General features: G+C 38.4%; 2 protein-coding genes across 4 annotated transcripts in view; one reads left to right on the top strand and one right to left on the bottom strand.

Annotated features, from left to right (window-relative positions):
- The window catches only part of LOC103234264 (uncharacterized), a 322,907-nt gene that overhangs the window by 70,732 nt on the left and 228,112 nt on the right, over window positions 1-24,063 (top strand). The window lies entirely within an intron of this gene.
- Window positions 1-24,063, bottom strand: part of LOC103234263 (uncharacterized) — a 46,782-nt gene that overhangs the window by 21,601 nt on the left and 1,118 nt on the right. For all 3 annotated transcript variants that reach the window (XM_073016745.1, XM_073016747.1, XM_073016746.1), the window contains 2 exons: window positions 7,026-7,152; window positions 6,425-6,520 (listed from right to left, as the gene is read on the bottom strand). In XM_073016745.1, coding sequence (XP_072872846.1) covers window positions 6,425-6,520; window positions 7,026-7,152 — 223 coding nt within the window. Of the gene's footprint in view, window positions 1-6,424; window positions 6,521-7,025; window positions 7,153-24,063 lie in introns of those variants that run through there.

The raw sequence follows: 24,063 nt of genomic DNA, 5'->3' as shown, positions 1-24,063 counted from the left end.
ACCATTTTCTTAGATACAACACTAAACGCATGAGAAAAAAACAAAAAACAAAAAACTAGCCAGGCGCGGTAGCTCAGGCCTGTAACCTCACTTTGGGAGGCTGAGGAGGGCGGATCACCAGAGGTCAGGAGTTCAAGACCAGCCTGGCCAAGATAGTGAAACGCCGTCTCTACTAAAAATACAAAAAACTTAGCCAGGTGTGGTTGCATGCACTCATAGTCCAAGCTACTCAGGAAGTTGACAGGAGAATTGCTTGAACCCGGGAGGCAAAGGTCGCAATGAGCCGAGATCTCACCACTACACTTCAGATGGGATGACAGAGCAAGACTCCCTTTCAAAAATAATAATAAAAAAAAAAAAAAAAAAAAAAAACAGAAAACCTTAACTGCAGTATACTTCAAAATTTTTGCACATCAAAGAAAATATCCAATAGGTGACAATGCCTCCTAGGAAACTGGTAAAAATATGTGCAAATCGCAGGTGACAGGAATTAATATGAGAATATATAAACAACTCTTAAAACTGAAAAATAAAGTTGAATGACTTCTTTTACAAATAGAAAAATAATTGAACTAATTTTTATCAAAAAAGATACACAAAGGCCAGAATTATGGTGGCTCACACCTGTAATTCCAGCAATTTGGGAGGCCAAGGCGGGTGGATCACCTGATGTCAGCAGTTCAAGATCAACCTGGACAATATGGTGAAACCCCATCTCCACTAAAAATACAAAAATTAGCTGGGTGTGGTCGTGGGCACCTGAAATCCCAGCTACTTGGGAAGGGTGCGGCAGGAGAAACGCTTGAACCTGGGAGGCAGAGGTTGCTGTGAGCCAAGATCATGCCACTGCACTCCAGCCTCGGTGACAGAACAAGACGCCCTCTTAAAAAAAAAAAAAAAAAAAAAGTGTGTGTGTGTATATATATATATATATACACACACACATATATATACACACACACACACACACAGACATAAATGGAAAAAAAAGAAGTACTTAAGAAGACACACAAAATTATTAATTTATAGAGAAATGCATAGAAATTGCATGACAAAATTACCTGACACCCATTAGAATGGGCACTATAATTTTTTTTGAAAACACCAAATCTTCTGATGATACAATAAAATGAAATCCATGTTGATTTTTGGTGAAAAACAAGAATGAAGTCATTACTTAAAAATATTACATTGGCCGGGCGCGGTGCCTCATACCTGTAATCCCAGCACTTTGGGAGCCCAAGGCGGGCAGATCACATGAGGCCAGGAGTTCGAGACCAACCTGACCAACATGGAGAAACCCCATCTCTACTAAAAGTACAAAATTAGCCGGGCATGGTGGCACATGCCTGTAATCCCAGCTACTCAGAAGGCTGAGGCAGGAGAATCGCTTGAACCCGGGAGGGGGAGGTTGCGGTGATCTCACTCCATCTCATAAAAAAAAAAAAAAAAAGTTATAAATATTTCTCAATTAAAAATAAAATTATTATCAAATACAGCGATCTCATTTATAAATCTATATCCAAAATATGCAACACAGAACCTGGAAGACATATGTCAACATCCATGTTTATTGTACCAGTATTCACAAAAGCAAAAAAACTGAAGCAACTCAGATATCTCCTTGATTTATAAACACATCAAAAAATGTAACATATACATGCAATGAAATATTATTCAGCCTTAAAAAAACTTCTTACATTTTAAGATAAACTTTGAAAATACTGTGTCACCTGAAATAAGCCAGTAACAAAATGATGAAAACTATGATTCCACTCATATGAGATATTTTAAGTAGTCACACTCATAAAAAAAAAAAGTAGAAAGGTGTTTGTCAAGGGCTCCACAGAGGGTAAAATGGGTTGTTGTTACTTAATGGGTATTGAGTTTTAATTTCACAAGATGTTAAAATTTTAGAAGTCTTTTGCATAACAATGTGAATAGACTTAACATACCTGAAATGTAGACTTTTTTCAGACAGGGTCTCACTCTGTCACCCAAGCTGGAGTGCAGTAGCACAATTATGGTTCACATTAGTCTCAAACTCTCAGTCTCAAGTAATCCTCGCTTCTCAATCTGCCAAGTAGCTGGGACCACAGGTGCATACCAACATGCCTGGCCATTTTTAACATTTTTTTTGTGGAGAGAAAATCTTTGTATCTTTCCCAGGCTGGTCTCAACATTTTGGGCTCAAGAGATTCTCCTGTCTTGGCCTCCCAAAATGTGAGAATTACAGAGTGAGCCACCACTATGCCTACGCCTGAAATGTACACTTCAATAGATTTAAGATGGTAAATTTTACATGTTTTTACAACAAATTTTTTAAAAGAAAAATGAAAAACTACAGAATTATAAATCTTTTCAAAAATTACCTTCAAATCACATCACAAAACTGCTTCTCTTACACAAAGGAAACAAATGTTCATCATTAAACACATGGTGAAAATAAGACTATTTCCATGACTACTCACTGAGACAAGATAAAACAACCATTGAAAATCAGCTAAGAATATATATAAGTTATAACCGAAATTGGGGTTATATTTATAGATAAACATACACAGATATATAATCTGATTGTGATAGATGTATGACTAATTTATCTCTTAATTAAACCCCACATTGACTTAAAATGTACAAACAGGATTGCTCATTGTCTAAAATTGTAATACCTAAGTAAAACAAAAAAAACAATAAACCAATGTTAAGAAACCTACACTGGGCTGGGCGCGGTGGCTCAAGCCTGTAATCCCAGCACTTTGGGAGGCTGAGACGGGCGGATCACGAGGTCAGGAGATCGAGACCATCCTGACTAACACGGTGAAACCCCGTCTCTACTAAAAAATAGAAAAAACTAGCCGGGCGAGGTGGCGGGCGCCTGTAGTCCCAGCTACTCGGGAGGCTGAGGCAGGAGAATGGCATAAACCCGGGAGGCGGAGCTTGCAGTGAGCCGAGATCGCGCCACTGCACTCCAGCCTGGGCGACAGAGCGAGACTCCATCTCAAAAAAAAAAAAAAAAAAAAAAGAAACCTACACTGAAGACACACACTATAACAGAAATGCTTACTCATAAAATCTGTAATGCAACACTGATGTACAATTCAAAAAATTTGTCTGGATAACTATAATGTTTGGCTGTAACTGTGTACTCAGGGAAGGCATTTTGAGTCATTGGCATAAACCATATAACAGCAAAATTTCAGAGAATGCAGAATAATCATAAATAGAAGATTCTAATGAGAAACTTTTTTTTTTTTCTTTTTTTTTTTTGAGACAGAGTCTCGCTCTGTCACCAGGCTGGAGTGCAGTGGTGTGATCTCAGCTCACTGCAACTTTTGCCTCCCGGGTTCAAGTGAATCTCCTGCCTCAGCCTCCCAAGAAGCTAGGACTACAGGTGTGCACCACCACGTCCAGCTACTTTTTGTATTTTTAGTAGAGACGGGGTTTCACCATGTTGGCCAGGATGGTCTCAATCTCTTGACCTCATGATCTACCCGCCTTGGCCTCCCAAAGTGGTAGGATGACAGGAGTGAGCCACTGCGCCTGGCCAAGAAACTTTTTAATAAATAAGCATTTAAAAGAAGCTAGAGTTGATTTTTGTGCTTTAAATATATGCTATTCTTACACAAAATGAAACTGTTATAATCCAACTTTAAAAGTAAATAGTCTTACATTTTTTTATATATATATATATATACACACACACACACACACACGCAAAATAGGGTTAGAGCCTCTGATATATATAATAAATATTTGGAAATAAATTATTATTTAGATATAGGTTAAAGAAAGTAGGTACGAATCCTATAATTCTTTTTTTGCCTTCAGGAAACTTAAATTTATAGGTAACTATTTTAGTAAACATGGAGTGCCTACTAATTATCTAATTTACTTCAAACATAACATATAAATTCTAACATATTGTCCTAAATGTCTGAATCCAAAATCACAGACAAATTTGGAATAGAAAATACAAAGTAAAAACATATAGGGAGAGTGAAATCAGTAAGATGGAGAAATAACAGTTGCCCTATTTTCTTATTCCTCCAAGAGCAAGAAAATTTCTCAACCATCCCTGACAAAAAAGCTTTTATGAGAGAACCAGGCCTCATGGCTCGAACCTGTAATGACAGCTACATGGTACACTAAGGTTGGAGAACTGCTTCAGGCTAGGATTTCAAGACAAGCCTGGGTTACGTAGCAACACCCCACCTCCAAAATGAATACCTTTGAGAGAGCTTTACCATCCAGTGAGGGAGCTGTGAAACTCTGCTATAGCTCAAAATTGAGGAATGTTTCTCTTCAGAAGGCAGACCCTCATTCCGGTGGCAAACTACAAGACCCCCGTTCTTGGCTACAGACCAGAAAATCGCTCACCTAATTTGGTCGCACTGAGAATTCTACTTACTCTGTAATCATCCCAAACTTTTACCAGCCACAATCTGGGAGAGGTCCTCTTCTTCCAGAGATCTGGAAGAAGACACTCATTTACAACCACGCAACAGGCCTGCAGACATTGGTCTTTACTGTGTTGTGGTCCCTGAAGCAGTTCAATGACTTAGTTCCAGCTCTCTGAGTCACAGTTCATGGCCAGTTCTGCTTAGATAGATATTCACACAATGACCTGAAGAAATGCTCTCTGGTACTCAGTGAAAGCCATATTTATCTGCATCCCAATATAAGGCCTACCATATGCAGACCCAACTGCAAAAATCTGTCCTACTGTCTGCCCTGCAGTGCAAAATCCTGAAGGATATTCAGTCTGTCCAAAAATAAAATGGGAATTACAACTACACAAGCCTCTATAACAAACCAACTAAAGGTGGACCCAAGTGCAGACCCAGCTACCTTGTGACGAAGCTAAATCCCTCTCTACTACAAACCCAGAAGACATCCCATCACCCTGGGACCCAACAAAAGATCTTTACCTCCTGAAACCAGTTTATAAAAACTCAAAGAGGTGGTTGCTTCTTCAAATTTACAGACACCAATGTAACAATATATTGTGCCCATTGTCAATGCTTCTATTTTAACATTGCACTGCAAGTATATGGCAGAAGAAAGTCAAAAAAATGATAAATATTTCAATGATGAAGTCATTAAAATTGAAGACAAAAAAAGTAAAAAGTTGCTGTTTGTAGATCATATGATCTCATATTTTAAAAACCATAAACAAGGCCAGGTGCGATGGCTCATGCCTATAATCCCAGCATTTTGGGATGCCGAGGCAGGTGGATAATTTGAGGTCAGGAGTTTAAGACCAGCCTGGCCAACGTGATGAAACCCTGTCTCTACTAAAAATACAAAAATTAGCTGGGCGTGGTGGTACACGCCTGTAATCCCAGCTACTCAGGAGGCTGAGGCAGGAGAATTGCATGAAGCCGGGAAGTGGAGGTTGCACTAAGCCAAGATCACACCACTGTACTCCAGCCTGGGTGACACAGCAAGACTTATTCTCAAAAACAAAAACCATAAACAGTACATTAAAACCTGTCTAAATTAATAAATGCACTCAGTAAATTAGCAAAATATAAAATTAACATACGAGTTATGGTTCCATACATTAAAAGAAATTATCTGATAAAATAGAGAAAAAGAAAACAATCTTATTTACAATAGCATTAAGATAGTAAATTTCTGAAAACAAATTTATCCAAGGATGTAAAAAATCTTTACAATTAAAGATACATCAATGAAAGAAATTAGAAAGGACAAATAAATTTAAAAACATTTTATATCTATGGATTGAAAGAATATTGTTAAAATGCCATATTATTCAAAGTGATCTATAGATTCAATAAACTTCCAATCAAAACTTAAGTGGTAGTTTTTTCACACTAATGAAAAACACGATTCTAAAATGTACATAAAACTACAATAAACTTTGAATAGCCAAAGCAATCTTGAGGAAAAAGAACAAAGCAGAGAAATATCATACTTAAAAATTTCAAACTATATTTCAAGACTATAGTTTTAAAAACAGGATGGAATGTGCAGAAAAATTAAGAACAACAAAAAAAGAACAGAAACCACTACTCACACCTTTCAGATATAATGCAAAAAGAAAACTTAAAAAGTAGTTTAACATAGAGTTTCTCAAAATTATGCAGATATTTGTATATCTTCCAAACAATGGAAAACTAGTCAGATTGTGCAGTCTCTTATATGCCACGAAGAGGACTTCGGCTCTCACTGTAAGCTTGAAAAAAGATCAATGAGGGGAAAGCAGAATCCATAGAGAATTCAAAAGCATAAGATGGAAGATGCCCCGAAACGAGAGGAAAATTTTAAAAACAACCCAGCTTTATAGAAATTATTTGTTTTGAAACACAGCTTCCCCAAATTACATTTTAAAGACTGGCTTTCTCTTTGACCTTGGGACCTCTCATCTGTGTTGTTTGTTGTGTTCACTCTTACCTACCTGGGGGTTCATCCACTATCTCATGTCGCTTCATATTCCAGGGCTCTTTTTCTTTTTCCAGACAGGTAATTAGGTCTGGCTTAGAGGCAACAATACCTGTTTTATTAAAAGTAAATAATATTAATCTTGCCCATATTCTGTAATTATCAACTTAGTAATGTGTACAATAAAGAGGATGTAATAGAATATTCTAGTAAATTAATCCCAAAATACTAATTTATAACAGAAACTTCTAACTATTTAGAAAACATTTTCAATTTGTAGGTACTTAATTTCACCACCCAGAACTACTGAATCAGAAATTGATGGTGGCAATTAGATTTTAAAGTGTGGGAAACAATATTTTAGGCCACCGAATTTCTGGAATTAACACTAATCCAGAGCTAAGAATGCAGATTAGCTCAGGAATGTGGAAAGTTAATGTCAAAATAAAACATCCTGAAGAAATCGTCTTCTACATGGATAAATCAGCAATATTTTCTTGAAAATGAGGATCTGAAACTCATTTATGCAAAGCATACTTTACCAAAAAACAATCTACAAAGAACAGAAATAAAACCTTTAGGATATATTAGAAATGGTGTATTGAAGTCATCCTCACCCACGAAGACCAGGTTTATGCAGTTCTCTAACATCACATTTCTATATAAATTTTGCTGTGCTTCGTCCAGGCATTGCCACTCCTCCAGAGAGAATTCTATGGCCACATCCCTAAATGTCAATGATGGCTGAAAAACATACAAACACACGTATTTACCAAGTGGCCACGGGCAGAATTTTTAATTTGACTCAAGGTGAAATGTGAGAGTAAAGAGAACTGGTTCTGACTTATAGGACTGACTAAAATTATCCAATAAAATGAATTTCAACACAGAAATATTCTGAGAAAACAGAGTGGCATAGGATCCACAACATCAGCGTATAGATGCTGTTTTTCTGGATAACAAAGTATAAAATCAAGGGCATAAATACAAATGTACATTTTTGAGTGCTATATTTACATTCTAAAGAATGAGTTGTGTGTATTTTTCAGATCAAAAAGACATGCTAAGTTAGAAAGTACCTCTTAAATTTTAATGTTATACAGTACACTTGATATCTTTTTAACGCAGATATTTTTTCAGAAGATCTGCAATAAAGTCTGAGTTGCTCATCATTAATGCCAATGTTTTTGCCCCAAAAAGATTTTGTCAAACATCAAGTAAAAGAGCCTGTGTTTTTCCCAGTTTTTCTGGCCTGTAAGCAAAGATGAGAGCTTTCATTTTCCAAACACAAACATATGCAAAGAAAACCTAAGAAAGAAGGGAAGCTTCCAGATTAAATATGATTATTTATGTATGTCAGCTGCATAAAGATACTTAATAATAAAGAGAAAAATAATTAACTTTACAGTTAAAAAAAAATCTGTCAGAGAGCTCTTTAACGAAGTGAATCATTAATATAAAGTGCACAAGGACAAATTTTTATAATGTGCTGATACACACAGGACACAGCATCACTACTGAAACATTGTCACCATACAGAAACAACAGTTTTATGCAAAGTTCAAGATACAGATATCTTCCATGTTCTGTAACTTTTAATACTGATATTAAGTAGTCTTTCTTTAGTACCCTATACAGCATGTATCCTCTAATTTTTTTTATAACTTTCTGGGTGATAAATGCCATCCTGTTTAAATAAGCATTTTTTAAATCCTGTTTTGCATAGAGCTAATGGAGAGCACAGATGGAATCTCAACATTACATCTTCTCCATTTTTACCAAAAACCCCCAATTTTTCTCAAGAGAAATCTTGAGTATCCACACCTTCCCACAGTCCACAACCACAAAGAGAATAATTTTAATATTGCAGATTATAAATTCATGGGGAGAATTCTGCATGGCATATAAGAAACCAAGACATAGAGAATGTAGAAAAGGCTTTGGTATATAGGAAAGAAATATTTTGCAGAGATCACTGGATATTATATGAATTTTTAAAAGTAGTTAAAACAAACTCATTAGGGAGGAAAAACACAAAGGTAGAGAAGTAAAGATTTGCAAGTACTAAGCGCATGGCAGTCCAGGAGGCAAAGTGGACACCGCTCTTGATCTGAGACACGTTTAGCTAAAAGAAAAGGCTTTTTTTTCCTCTTTATCTTCCTCCTCTGGATTCCTGCTCAGATGAGATTCTTTGGACAAATTACACCTGCATCTTGAAAATATGCCTTTAAAGGTTTCAGCACCACCTGTTAACCTGCTAGTACCACACCCACAGGCAGAGGGACCAAAACCTGCAGAAAAAGCCCATCCATTTCGGTCCTTTATAACAGAAGGGATTCAGGAACAATGAACTGCTCCATGGGGGCAAAAATAAAAATTTCTCTTTCCAGCCGGGCATGGTGGCTCACACCTGTAATCACAGAACTTTGGGAGGCCGAGGTGGGTGGATCACGAGGTCAAGAGATCGAGAACATCCTGGCCAACATGGTGAAACTCCCATCTCTACTAAAAATACAAAAATTAGCTGGGTGTGGTGGCATACAACTGTAGTCCCAGCTACTCAGGAGGCTGAGGCAGGAGAAACGATTGAACCCAGAAGGCAGAGGTTTGCAGTGTGCTGAGATCACGCCACCACACTCTAGCCTGGCGACACAATGAGACTCCATCTCTAAATTAATAAATAAATTTCTCTTTTCCTGTCCTCAGGTGCCCTCCCTTGCCACAGACACCAACAATTTCTGCTACACTAATGGAAATATGGGCCACACTGCCCTGTCCCTACCAAACCCAAACAGAAAAAAGCCCTGTAACCACCCTCTAGTGCAAAGATGAAACTTAACTCTCATGAATGTATCTTGAATCCATGATACCTGATTCTGGCCTCACCTTAGAGTCACGTGAGGGACTTCATTAAAACGACATGGATGCTTCCACCCAGAATAAACAAAATCCATGGAAAGGGCACAAGTAAAGAGATTTCTGCCAATTTTTCATGTAATCCTAATTAGAAATCTGGGCTGAGGCCAGACACAGTGGCTCACGCCTGTAATCCCAGCATTTTGGGAGGCCAAGGTGGGCGGATCACGAGTTCAGGAGATCGAGACCATCCTGGTTAACATGGTGAAACGCTGTCTGCACTAAAAATACAAAAATCAGCTGGGCATGGCAGCATGTGCCTGTAATCCCAGCTACTCAGGAGGCCGAGGCAGGAGAATTGCTTGAACTTGGGAGGTGAAGATTGCAGTGAGCCGAGATCTTGCCACTGCACTCCAGCCTGGAGACAGAGCTAGACTTCATTTCAGAAAACAAAAGAAAGAAAGAAATCTGGGCTGATAACCATTTAGCTAAGCACTGCCTCTCAAACTTTAATGAGCTTAAAAATCACTTGGTAATTTTGGCTCCATTCTATGTATTGTAATTCTGATAGTTTTGATGGGGTTTAAAATGGGTGTTTTAAACAAGTTCCCTGTCGGTGATAATGTTGCTTCCCCTGGGTTCATGATTAGCATTAGTTAGAGAAAGCAGGCACAGGACAGAGTCACTTACACTCAGCACTTGTCACAACACAAATACTTCTAGTCACAACACAAATACTTCTAGTCACAACACAAATACTTCTAGTCACAACACAAATACTTCTAGTCACAACACAAATACTTCTAGTCACAACACAAATACTTCTAGTCACAACACAAATACTTCTAGTCACAACACAAATACTTCTAGTCACAACACAAATACTTCTAGTCACAACACAAATACTTCTAGTCACAACACAAATACTTCTAGTCACAACACAAATACTTCTAGTCACAACACAAATACTTCTAGGACAAATGAAGACAACTCATCTCCATTCTGAAGGATCATATTCTTCACTGGCTCTTTAAAGTTTACAGAACAAACAACAGCAAAATCTGAAGAAGTCTGCATTTTATAAACATGTGAACGTGTACTAATTCAATAATTATGGAGCACTGTGCTGGGAATAACACACTATTGGATTTAATCCTCATAACACCGAGGGAGCTGGTACTAAGTATTTAAAATTCCCAAAATTTAGATAAAGGGTCTGGCATTTTTATTTCTTCTTCTGTTTGTCATCAATTTCTTTAAAAACTGTATAGAATAAAAGCTAAATATAGACTGATGAGAGGGATAAGGAAAGAATTTAGTGTAGTTTTGAGACATTTTTATTGTTTTATGTTTAATTTTTTGTAACCTGTCTAGCAACTACTGGATCTGCAGGAATAGAAAACAAGTTACTAAATGGAATGCCTCTGCAAGCACCAGTTTTAATGGAAAATTTAAAAATTAAGACCCTAAAATATACTTTTTTTCATTTATCTGCTTTTGGGTTTCAAGAAAGCATGAGCACCAGCTCTAGAAAAAAAAAAAAGAGAATTCACCAGCCAAACCTCTGATCTCTTCTAAACAGTTCTATGAGGCAAGGCTCCAGAGTGGGGACAGATCTAAATAAGGCCTCCAAAAAGGGTGATCTGAACAGAATTAGGGCAGGGAGAGGACCCTATATCGAATTCTGCTCTCTACGCCACTGAAGGTACTTCCAGTTCTGTTTTTCCTAAGCTTACCTAAGAGAAACTTAAATCCCAGAGTTTGTATAATTTTTAAAACTGCACCCTCAATTTTATAACATAATAAATTATAAGCAATTTAAACAAATTTCTTACAGATTTCTAGGGTAATTTTATTAGAAGACAAATATGTATTCTTAGCAAGGTAAAAGAAATAGAAATAACAATAAAAAGTCTCCATCTATAAATATCCATTCAGGTGATGACATCAGAAGTCACAACAATATAAAGAATGTGGCCCCAGAGAAGCCCAAAATCTTTCTGCACACATCTATTCATTCTACCAATTATATAATGCTTAATTCAACCATTTATGCAGTTGCTAGTCTAGACTAAAAGTTCATAAATGGTAGAGACCATGACTGCTTCATCTATTTTTCTAATGGCCATATGAAATGGAAGCAATTAGTGTGTCTGTTTGAGTTCCAGACCTCCTCCTCATTTTTCACCCAAGTACTAGAAACTGGAGCAACTCTCATCTGGGTGCCAACCAAAGACATCTCTTGTATGAGGGGAGGAACAAACACAGGATGACTCATTTCTCTTACACTGAGACAGAAGCAGAATTAACCAACCACTCTTGTCAGCCTAACACAGTTCTGCTCTGAACATCCTCAAATGTCTCAAAGATGCCTACATGATTGTGAGAGGACTCCCAGTGACTCTGGGCTGATGGCCCAATGATGAGCCAGGAAAGAGAGACTCAGGCTGATTCTAAATATTAAATGAAACTGCCCTGGACGAGCTCCAGAACCTGAATTACCTGTCGTGATTAGCAAACTCTTAGATAAGAAGAAAGACAAGAATACTCCAGTTTCACATTTATAGGTAGGTATAGTTGTGGTTATGGCTCTGGATACATTGTGGCCTTGATCCCTCACTCCTAAGATGCTTGTTTAGACTTATAGATTCTGCCATCAGATTCTATTTACACTAGGAGCCTCTCACATAATAGCAGCAGGTCACTGGACAAGATCTGAAAAGCTCAAAGAGCCACACTTTTAAAGGGCGGAGGGGTTACAAGATGTCTATGTTGACATCTCACCATGCAGAAAATGCCTCCTGTTGTACAATCTCAATTTAAAGCCCGTCCCTTTTTTGTAAATCCCAGGCAGAGGCCAGACCTTACTTGCAAATTGTAGGTGGGATCAACCCGGCTCGGCATCCTCGGGTGTCAGAAAGCAGAGTACAAGGAGAGATCCCCTCACAGAGGCTGCTCTAGCACAGTCTAAATGATATGTCTACCTAAGAGGAAAAAGCTGAGGCAACATGAATATAAGTAGAGAATTTATTTGGGCAAAGCTTGAGGATTATAACTTGGAAGGACACTTTCAAGTTGCCTGGAATCTACACTTTGATTAGCAGCACTTACAAGTAGATTTGTAAAGGCAAAAAGAGAGGGACAGAGAGTGGGCTGATACAAAGCTGTTTGTCGGTAATTATTTATTTATAGAAATAGCATTGATTATTGATTGGATATACATCATTAGGGTTTAGAGGATGGGTTATAGCGTTCAGTTAGGCACTACTATAGCTACTGATGGCAATAGTGAACAGTTTCAGTAGATAAATACAAAGTTCAAAGAGGGGAGAAAGACATAATTGTGTTTTCATTTTAATGTCTCTCTCTGAGTCCGAAGGACTTGCATTCCTCAGATAAAAGTTTTCCTTTATTCCCAAATTTCAAGACCTAGATTCAGAATTTGGAGCTGCAGATTTAGGTCCTGGATGGGTGGAGTAGCAGAAGGTGTTACCTACACATTTGTGGGCATTTTACCAACAGAATAAAGTGGAAAGTGGAGACTCTCAAGTCTACATGTCTACTCAATGCACACGTGTTACTTTCATTGGGTTTCTGAGGCCCCTGGTCTACGAATCGGTTTCAGATCTGAAGATACAAGAGTCATTGAAAGAGGTAAAGTGGTTGATTGGTGCCCTGTGAAGTTTATAGAAATCTGGTGTAGCTCTCTAGAAATAACTGTAGAGGACTCTAGATACCAAATAGGCAGAGACACAATTCTGCCTGCATATTTAGGGGACAGCATGCACTTTGCAGCACAATTGGGAGTTGATTGGGAGAGCCTGAGAGGAAAAGGTTTCTCTAGAGTAAAGCTTTGTTGGCACCTTATATTTGTATATTATGTCTGTTAATTCTAGACAGTGTTTCAGAACTATAAATAAAAAGAAATTTTATCCAGCCCCAGAGAAACTCCACAATGAAAGAACAGAAAAAAACTGTTTTATTACACAATTAAACCAGAATGTGACAAGCATTACAGTCAATCTGCTTAAGAGACTGCAAAGACAAAAGGATGGCCGCTATAATTAGTTCACAAGTAGAGGAATTTCCAGCACCATATCACACATAGTTCATCCTAAATTCACCTGGAGATTGGGAAGGCCATCCGTGTATGCTAATTGGTTATATTTAATGACAAAATAAAACTTTTTACATCTTCATGACAGAAGGTAATTTTGCAACTTGAAGTCAGATGTCTGCTGAAGGCAGGCTCTCACTCTCCTGCAGAAATGGTTGAATATTGTGCTATCTTTTGGTTATTTAGATTTTAAAGCAATGGCTCTCTACTCCCTGAGCACTGGGCTACAGCACCCTGCTTGCCCTCTCCTGATGGCTCATGTCCTTCCTTGATTCCTATCTACCACTGAGGCAGAGCACAGGGCTCACAGCTGGCAGCTCACATTTTAGGTGAACCCCAATGCCACAGCAGCACTCCAGTGCCACATCAGAGTGAAGCCTGAGCTGAGGAGGAGAGCCTGCAGGACTCCTGGGTAGAATTGCACCTTCACAATAATGGAAATGGGAGCAGTGTTTCAGCCTCAGTTTCTATTTATAGTGGTGACATGGAAAAAACACTGCTGGATTTCCAGCATGAGTCTGGACAGTGACAGCTTCAAGAGTTCTTACTGTGACAGCCCACCTCATTCACACACACCATGGGATACTAATCGGGCTTCTGAAATAGACACCCAAAGCAATGGAGAGAAAAACAGCTCTCCATCTGAGTAAGATTACATTGAGAGAAAAAAGAAGTTAAATGCTTCTTTAGAAAAAACTCAGATTAGATAAAAGATTTATCAAGTTCGCCAGAAAATATTCCCCTAAAAGGAATTTCTCTAAACACCCAAGTACACAGCTACTCTCAGCATGACAAACATGAGCATTATGAAAACAGGGGGCATATTCTCAGCAGAATTTTATAAGGTTTCTCTCATCTAGCCATTAAATGAGGGATCCATACTGAAATACATCTGACAATTTCCACCAGCACTTTTTGATGAAGAATTGGAACCTGACTTTGTTTATATAGTGAAATATATTAGAGCTTGCAACATAGCTAACTTAAGAGCCATTATTGTTTTCAGGTGGTCACATCTCCCATCATGTTTACTTTTCCTGAAATAGTAGCATTCACATTTAGTCAAATGACAGTCAATAAAATCATGCTTTTAGATATTAATCTACCGTAACAATTTTATAGTAAATTTTCTTTGGATACTAGATGTAAATATCTAAGTATAAATAATTTAAAATTGTCCATAAACATAATTCAGTTAAAACACTTTATATTTTGAAGTATAAAAAACAATAATTAAAATGACTAATTCATTCAATGTAAATATTGTGTCCTTATATTTATACTACTATAGGAAATGCCGTTTAATGTATATGAATGCAAGTTCTTTACAACACTATACATAACAATGCTAATTGCTGTGAAATAAACAGAAACCAAAGTACAACTACAGACTCCACTGTTCTTTTATACACTAAACTGTTTTTCTTTTTGCAGTTTAAGTACTTCAGATTGCAAATATTAGATAATTACCTTGAAAAATCAGTTTTCTTCAAAGGAACTTACTCTGTATCTTTTAATCTTTATTATTATGTATTGCTAAATTTAATCCCACCTTTGTGCTCAACTTTCATGTGCTCTTAAAAGGAGCTTTAATGTAAATAAATCTATATCTACTTTAAAAGACTAGAAGTGAAAAAAAAAAAAAAAAAAAAAAAACCTTTGCCAAAGCAAAAACAAAGCAATGGTTCTGAGGTCCTAGAGAAAGACAATCCTGAGTCAAAAAGAATGAAATAAAGTTTATTTAGCTGTTACCATAATTTACACATATTTCCAAAAAGCAGAGAAAAATATCTACATATAATCTAAATGCTTTAAGAAAAGAGAGAGATGAACAAAATGTCCTTTCTTATTTTCAAGTAAGATGATAAAGCTTCTTATTTTTAATTTACATTTGCTCTTGCAACAGCCAAGTCTCTTGACATGTTCTTGAACGCTTGGACATCTGAGTATCAGTAGACACTGGATATAGGCATCTAAGTAGTAGCCTTGGGCATCCTGTGTGCACTTCAAAGAATATTTACTAAGAAAAAAGCAGGCTGGGTGCGATGGCTCATGTCTGTAATCCCAGTACTTTGGGAGGCCGAGGCGGGTGGATCATGAGGTCAGGAGTTTGAGACCAGCCTGGCCAACATGGCGAAACTCCATCTCTAATAAAAATAACAAAAATTAGCCGGGCATGGTGGTGGGCACCTGTAATCCCAGCTACTTGGGAGGCTGAGGCAGGAGAATCGCTTGAACCCAGAAGGCAGAGGTTGCAGTGAGCCAAGATCAAATTAAGGTAGAAATTAAGAAGTTCTGGCTGGGCACAATGACTCACAACTGTAATCCCAGCACTTTGGGAGGTCGAGGTGGGCGGATCACCTGAGGTCAGGAGTTTGAGACCAGCCTGGCCAACAAGGTGAAACCCTGTCTCTACTAAAAGTCCAAAAATTGGCCGGGTGTGGGGGCAGTCGCCTGTAATCCCATCTACTCAGGAGGCTGAGGCAGGAGAATCGCTTGAACCCAGGAGGCAGAGGTTGCAGTGAGCTGAGAGCACGCCACTGCACTCCAGCCTGGGCAACAAGAGCGAGACTCCATCTCAAAAAATAAAAAATAAAAAGAAAGAAGAAAAAAAAATTAAGAAGTTCTTTGAAACAAATGAGAGCAAAGATGTAACATACCAGAGTTTCCGCAACACAGCTAAGGCACTGTTAAGAGGGAAATTTATACCACTAAATGCTCAAATCAAAAACAAAGTAAGATCTGAATTTAACAACCTAACATTATAAATAACAAAATAAGAGAAGCAAGAGAAAACCAACCACTAAGCTAGCAGAAGAAATAGCCCAAATCATATCAGAACTGAAAGAGATTTAGACATGAAAAGTCATACAAAAAAAAAAAAAAAAAAAAACCAAGAAATTTAGGAGTTAAAGTTTTTGAAAAAATTAGCAAGACAAATAAACCACTAGCAAGATTAGTGAAGACAAAAAATCCAAATAAATACAATTAGAAATGACAAAAGGGACATTACCACTGATCTCACAAAAATACAAGTAACTACTGAAGTCTACTATGAACACTTCTATACATACACACACACACACACACACTTCTTTTCTAAAAGAAATGGATAAATTCCTGGACAAATATATCCTCCCATAACTGAACAACTACAAAGAATCCCTAAATAGACCAATAACAAGCTTCAAAATTGAATTAGTGATAAATAGTCTACCAACCAAAAATAAAAAAAGCCCAGGACCAGACTAATTCACAGGTGAATTCTACCAGATGTACAAAGAAAGGCTGGCATTATACCTTCTAAAACTACTACCAAAAATTGATAAGGGACTTCTCCCCAGCATGTTACATAAAAACAGCATTATTCTGATACCAAAACCTGGCAGAGACAGGCTGGTGGCTCACGCCTGTCATCCCAGCACTCTGGAAGGCCAAGGCGGGCGGATCATGAGGTCAGGATTTCGAAACCAGCCTGGCCAACATGGTGAAACCCCGTCTCTACTAAAAATACAAAAAATAAGCCGGGCATGGTGGCGTGTGCCTCTAATCCCAGCTACTCAGAGGATGAGGCAGGAGAACTACTTGAACCTGGGAGGCAGAGGTTGAAGTGAGCCATTATCGCACCATTGCACTCCAGCCTGGGAGACAGAGTAAGACTCCATCTTGGGGGGAAAAAAAATCCGGCAGAGACAAAACAAAATAAGAAAATTTCAAGCTAATAACTTTGATGAACATTGATGCGAAAATCCTCAACAAAATACTGGCAAAGCAAATCCAGCAGCACATCAAAAAGCCAATTCACTATCATAAAGTAGGCCTTATCCCTGGGATGCAGGGTTGGTTCAACATACATAAATCAATAAATGTGATTTATCACATAAACAGAACTACAGATGAAAACCACAAGGTTAATCTCAATAGATGCAGAAAATGCTTTCAATAAAATTTAACACCCTTTATGTTTAAAACCCTCAACAAACTAGGCATTGAAGGTACATACTTCAAAATAATGAGTTATGTATGACAAATCCACAGCCAACATACTGAATGGACACAAGCTGGAAGCATTCTTCCTTGAAAACTGGCACAAGACAAGGATGTCTTCTCTCACCACTTCTATTCGACATAGAATTGGAAGTCCTGACCAGAGCGATCGGACAAGAGAAAGAAATAAAAGGCATCCAAACAGGAAGAGAGAAAAATCAAACTATTTCTGTGTGCAGATGACATAATTCTGTATCTAGAAAACCCTATAGTCTTGGCTGAAAAGCTCTTTAAACTAACAACAACTTCAGCAAAGTTTCAGGATACAAAATAAATGTACAAAAATTAGTAGCATTCCTGTACATCAACAACGCCCATGCCAAAAATGAAATCAAAAAGCAATTCACAACTGCTACAAAAAGAATTAAATATCTAGAAATAAGCAGGGATGTAAAAGATTTCTGGAACAAGAATTACAAAATACTTCTTAAAGAAGTCAGAGAGGGCCGGGCGCGGTGGCTCAAGCCTGTAATCCCAGCACTTTGGGAGGCTGAGACGGGCGGATCACAAGGTCAGGAGATCGAGACTATCCTGGCTAACATGGTGAAACCCCGTCTCCACCAAAAAATACAAAAAAAAAAAAAAAAAACTAGCCGGGCGAGGTGGCGGGCACCTGTAGTCCCAGCTACTCGGGAGGCTAAGGTAGGAGAATGGCCTGAACCCGGGAGGCGGAGCTTGCAGTGAGCTGAGATCCGTCCACTGCACTCCAGCCTGGGCGACAGAGCCAGACTCCGTCTCAAAAAAAAAAAAGAAGTCAGAGAATATTTCAAAATACTTATTAAAGAAGTCAGAGATGACACAAACAAATGGAAAACTATTTTATGCTCATGGACACAAAAGATCAATATCATCAAAATGGCCATACTGCTCAAAGAAATTTACAGTTTTAATGCTGTTCCTATCAAACTACCAAAAACATTTTTTTAACAGAATTTTAAAAAAAAAAAAACTATTTTAAAATTTATATGGAATTGGCCAGGCGCGGTGGCTCACACCTGTAATTCCAGCACTTTGGGAGGCCGAGGCGGGTAGATCACCTGAGGTTAGGAGTTCGAGACTGGCCCGACCAACATGGAGAAACCCTGTCTCTACTAAAAATACAAAAAAAAATTAGCTGGGCAGAGTGACGCATGCCTGTAATCCCAGCTACTTAGGAGGCTGAGGCAGGAGAATCGCTTAAACCTGGGAGGCAGAGGTTGCCCTGAGCCAAGATCATGCCATTGCACTCCAGCCTGGGCAACAAGAGCGAAATTCCATCTCATTTAACAACAACAAAAGAGCCTGAATAGCCAAAGTAATTATAAGCAAAAAGAAAAAAGCTGACGGCATTACATTAATTGACTTCAAATTATACTAAGCTACAGTAACCAAAACAATACTAGTACAAAAACAGATTCATAAACTAGTACAGTCTTATAGACCAAGGCCAAAAAATAGCCCAGACATAAGAGCACACACCTACAACCATCAGATCTTTGATAAAGCTGACAAGAAGAATGTGGAAAGAATTCCCTATTTAATAAATGGTGCTAGGTAACTAGCTAGCACTATGCAGAAGACTGAAACGGAACCCCTTCATTATACCATATAAAAAAATCAACTCAAGATGGATTAAAGACTTCAATGTAAAACTTAAAGTTATTTAAAAAAAAAACAAAACCCTGAAAGATAACCTAGGAAATGCCATTTTAGACATAGAAACTGGCAAAGATTTCATGAGGACAATACCAAAAGCAAATGCAACAAAACCAAAAATTGACAAATGGAACCTAATTAAACAAAAGAGCTTCTTCACATCAAATATATATATATCAACAGGGTAAACACACAACCTACAGAATAAAAGGTATTTGCAGACTATGCTACTAAAAAAGTTCTAATATCTAGACTCCATAAGGAATGTAAACAAATTTACAAGAAAAAGCAAACAATCTTATGAAAAAGTAGGCAAAAAACACGAACAGATGCTTTTCAAAAGACTTACATGTGACTAACAAGCACATGAAAGAAATATTCATCACTAATCATTAGAGAAATGCAAAGAAAAACTGCAATGACATACCATCTCAGACAAGTCAGAATGACTATTATTAAAAAGTCAAAAAATGACAGATGGTGGCAAGGTTGTGGAGAAAAGAAGATATTATACACTGCTGGTAGGAGTGTAAATCAGTTCAACCATTGTGAAAAGCAGTGTGGCTAATTCCTCACAGAACTAAAAACAGAATTACCATTTGACCCAGCAACCTCATAAACGGGTATAAGCCCAAAGAAAGATAAGTTATTCTGTCATAAAGACACATGCACATGCATGTTCACTGCAGCACTATTTACAAGAGTAAAGACACAGAATCAATCTAAATGCTTATCAATGGTAGACTGAATAAAAAAAATACTGTTCAGTTGTCATGGTGGCTCATGCCTGTAATCCCAAACTTTGGGAAGCCAAGGAAAGCAGATTGCCTGATCTCAGGAGTTTGAGACCAACTAAGGCAACATGGGAAAACCCCATTTCTACAAAAAACACAAAAAGAAAAACTAGTCAGGTGTAGTGGTGTATGCATGCAGTCTAAGCTACCCGAAGGGCTGAGTTAGAAGAATTGCTTGAGCTCAGAATGTTGAGGCCATACTGAGCCAAGATCATGCCAATGCACTCCAGCCTAGGTGACAAGAGTGAGACCCTGTCTCCACGAAAAATAAAATAAAACAAAAATTTAAAAAATACATATGGTACATGTACATCATGGAATACTGTGTGGCCATAAAAATGAACAAGATAATGTTCTTTGCAGCAACATGGATGGAGGTGACACCCATTATCCTTAGAAAACTAATGCAGAGGTCAGGTGCGGTGGTTCACACCTGTAATCCTAGCACTCTGAGAGGCCAAGGCAGGCAGATCACGAGGTCAGAAGTTCGAGACCAGCCTGGCCAATATGGTGAAATCTCATCTCTACTAAAAATAAAAAAACTAGCTGGGCGTGGTGGCAGGCGCCAACAGACCCAGCTACTTGGGAAGCTGAGGCAGGAGAATCACTTGAACCCAGGAGGGGTTCAAGTGAGCTGAGATTGTGCCACTGCGCTCCAGCCTAGGCAACGAGAGCAAAACTCTGTCTCAAAAAAACAACAACAAAAGAAAAAAAAAAAAGAAGAAAAAAGAAAAAAAATCAGCTGAATTTGTCTTCACTGGTCATAGTAAAATACTTCTTAATCAAATTTTACTTAACTTTATTTCCCTCCCACAGACTACTGAACTTTGAGCTACCATCAGTCTGAATAAACATATGACCCCATTTTATACCCCTCCTAAGAACATTCTGACTTCAGGGTAAAACATTCTCTGATCTAGAATCTGATTTTTTAACCCTCCATTTGCCATTATTCTCTCATCATCTTTCTAACCTTGTTAGCTCCTCTCTATGAAGGAAAGTCCTTGTCTGTCTTTGCAGTCCTTAAATATCTTACAGTTTATACTTATTCCTGTTGCAATACTTATTTGGAACTCAAATTGTTTTTACATAAATCAAACTTTATTTTACAAAGTCTATTTTTTTTTTTTTTTTTTGAGATGGAGTCTCGCTCTGTCACCCAGGCTGGAGTGCAGTGGCGCGCTCTCAGCTCACTGCAACCTCCACCTTCCCGGTTCAAGTGATTCTCCTGAGTCAGCCTCTTGAGTAGCTGGGATTACAGGCATGTGCCACCATGCCCAGCTAATTTTTTGTATTTTTAGAAGAGACAGGGTTTAACCGTTGCTGGCCAGGATGGTCTCGAACTCCTGACCTTGTGATCTGCCTGCCTTGGCCTCACAAAGTGCTGGGATTACAGGCGTGAGCCACCATGCCTGGCCGAAGTCTAAAAACTGCCTCAAAACAGTAACAACTTCATCTTCAGTAAGATGCCCCCAGTTTTCTTCCATCTTAACCTTAACTGCATCTGCCTGTGGGTCCCCAGCTTCCCAGGGTTCTGTAGCTTCTCTCAGGATAAAGGCTTCTTCCACGGCTGGGGTGAGCAGGCTGGGACATCTGCAGGGGAGGCTACCCAGAAAGAACTAACTGGGCCTTTAATAACCTCATCCTGCAGGCTCAACAGTAGCCTTAGCTTGGAGTCACTGGGCTCAAGCTTTAATATCCATGTCATTCGCTTGGTATTTGAAACTAAGTGTTTGAAAAACCCTGCAAAATTACTCAAACACAACATTCATATGAGAAAAGAAAATTTGGCCGGGCACGGTGGCTCACACGGGTAATCCCAGCACTTTGGGAGGCCAAGGTGGGCAGATCAACTGAGGTCGAGAGTTCAAGACCAAACTGACCAACATGGGGAAACCCTGTCTGTACTAAAATACAAATTTAGCCAGGCGTGGTGGCACATGTCTGTAATCCCAGCTACTCAGGAGGCTGAGGCAGGAGAATCACTTAAACCCGGGAGGCAGAGGTTGCGGCGAGAAGAGATCGCACCATTGCGCTCCAGCCTGGGCAACAAGAGCAAAAACTCTGTCTCAAAAACAAGAAGAAAATTTTACAGTGCTTACATTTCACACCTCAACAAGAAAAGCAAAAACATCTATTCCTTTCAAACAATAAATATATTATGTTTTTCCATTAAAAATCAGGTAGTAAACAATTAGTCACATGCAAACACTTCTAGGAAGTACCAAGTTTCATCTTATAAAATTTAGCATAAAACTCAGAAATCAAAACAACAGGATAAAGAACAGAAATATTCACGGTTACAAATTTACCGTGCAAGAAGAGGAACTGATGTTTTCATGAATCCATGTAACTCACCAATTATTTACCACATTTTATCGTGGAAATGTGTTCATTTTCTACAGTGAAAATGGAAGATCTTTCCTTACTCTCCTTGGTAGCATTCTAAAAGCTAAGTCTTGGAAGTCTGTTTGAAAATACCTAACCATAAAAACCACACCTGAGAAAATTCCCTAATTCACGCTGAAAAAGAAAAAGGTAAATGAGAATTTTTAACAAAGGAATATGTGATTCGATTTTTTTTGAAACCCACCACTTGTATGCCCTTTGTAAATATTTTTGCACCTTTCAATCTCTAATAATAAAAATCAATTTACAGTTAAAAAACTAAAGTCCATATAAGTGAATTAATCTTTTCAAGGTGACAAACCCAGGGAGGGGCAGTGCTGATTAGAAAACAGATGATGTGTCTAACTCATGTGTCAAGTCAGGCCATCCAATCACTTTAGAGATTCTCCCACCCCATCCTGCTCCCTTAATACTCCATGACCACCCTCTCAGTATATTCTGCACTATGCCCCAGTGAGTACCCTAAGTGTATTTTACTTTGCAAGTTCTTGCACCATCTCTCTGGGGTGAGGTTTGTTTTTTTTTCTCCTTTACTTTTTGTATACTATTTTTTTCTACATATATTAGAGAATTCAAGGAACAGAAATTACTTGTTTTTCTCTCAATATTAGCATCTAATTGGCAGATCAGCAGTGTCTCCAAAAAATGGAAGCTGAGTTGAGTGAAGACAATCTTAACATCTCGAGGGGTTAGCTTTTCAAAGGAAGAGTACACCAGGAATTTATCTCAGCCCCTGGGCATCCACCTGCTCCCTTGAGAAGCCACTTCATACCTCAGGTTATCCTATGATAAAAAAATGACCCAGGAACTAATATTCATTAGACACTCTAGCAGACACAGCCATGGTTGATATCTTGATTTATTCACAGACAGTACTGAAACCCAGGACCAGGAAAAACTAAAGCGTGGCTGAGGACACATCGCCCCATGAAGATTCAAAAAAAAAAAACCTTGACCCCAAAACATTCTCATAAAATCTGTGCCTGGAGAATATCAAAAGAATTATTATTTGTTTTTTTCTCATGGGATATATTTACAACAGAAAATCAATCTTTTTAAATGTGCCATCCAATGCCTTGTCAAAAAATGGTTAATGAAATTACGATATCAAAAATGTACACTAAAAGACAAATAGTTAATAATGTGAATTAGGGAGAAGCTGGCATTTGGGATCGTCAGAAAAAAATGGGAAGTTTGGTATTTTACTGCGAGCCAGAGTTAGGCTGGAGGAATGAGTGGTGTGGAGCAGACTTGAGACCCTGTTTGGGACACATGTAAAAAGTGCAGGGGGCAGATGGGTTCCCTGTGAAGTGTGACAATAGTTAAGGGGCAGGCAATTAACTAGAGGTGGCTCTAGTCCCTGGATTCCTACTTTTATTTATTATTATTTTGAGAGGGAGTTTCGCTTTTATTGCCCACGCTGGAGTGCAATGGCGTGTTCTCGGTTCACAGCAACCTCTGCCTCCAGCGTTCAAGTGATCCTCCTGCCTCACCTTCTGGAGTGGCTGGGATTACAGGCATGCACCACCACGCCCGGCTAATTTTATATTCTTAGTAGAGATGGGGCTTCTCCGTGTCAGGCTGGTCTCGAACTCCCAACCTCAGGTGATCTGCCCGCCCTGGCCTCCCAAAGTGCTGGGAATACAGGAGTGAGCCACCACGCCCGGCCTTGGATTCCTACTTTAAAAAATCTAACTCAAATGTTGTTTTTTTCCTGACAAATTACTACATTGGGGGAAACGAAATTCTGGCTTAAACAGCAAACAGCTATAAACCGCCAATTAAGTTCTGACTACA

The sequence above is a fragment of the Chlorocebus sabaeus genome, chromosome 6 (assembly GCF_047675955.1).
Source record: "Chlorocebus sabaeus isolate Y175 chromosome 6, mChlSab1.0.hap1, whole genome shotgun sequence".
In the NCBI taxonomy this organism is placed as follows: Eukaryota; Metazoa; Chordata; class Mammalia; order Primates; family Cercopithecidae; genus Chlorocebus; species Chlorocebus sabaeus.
This window is presented reverse-complemented; position numbering and strand designations above follow the sequence as displayed.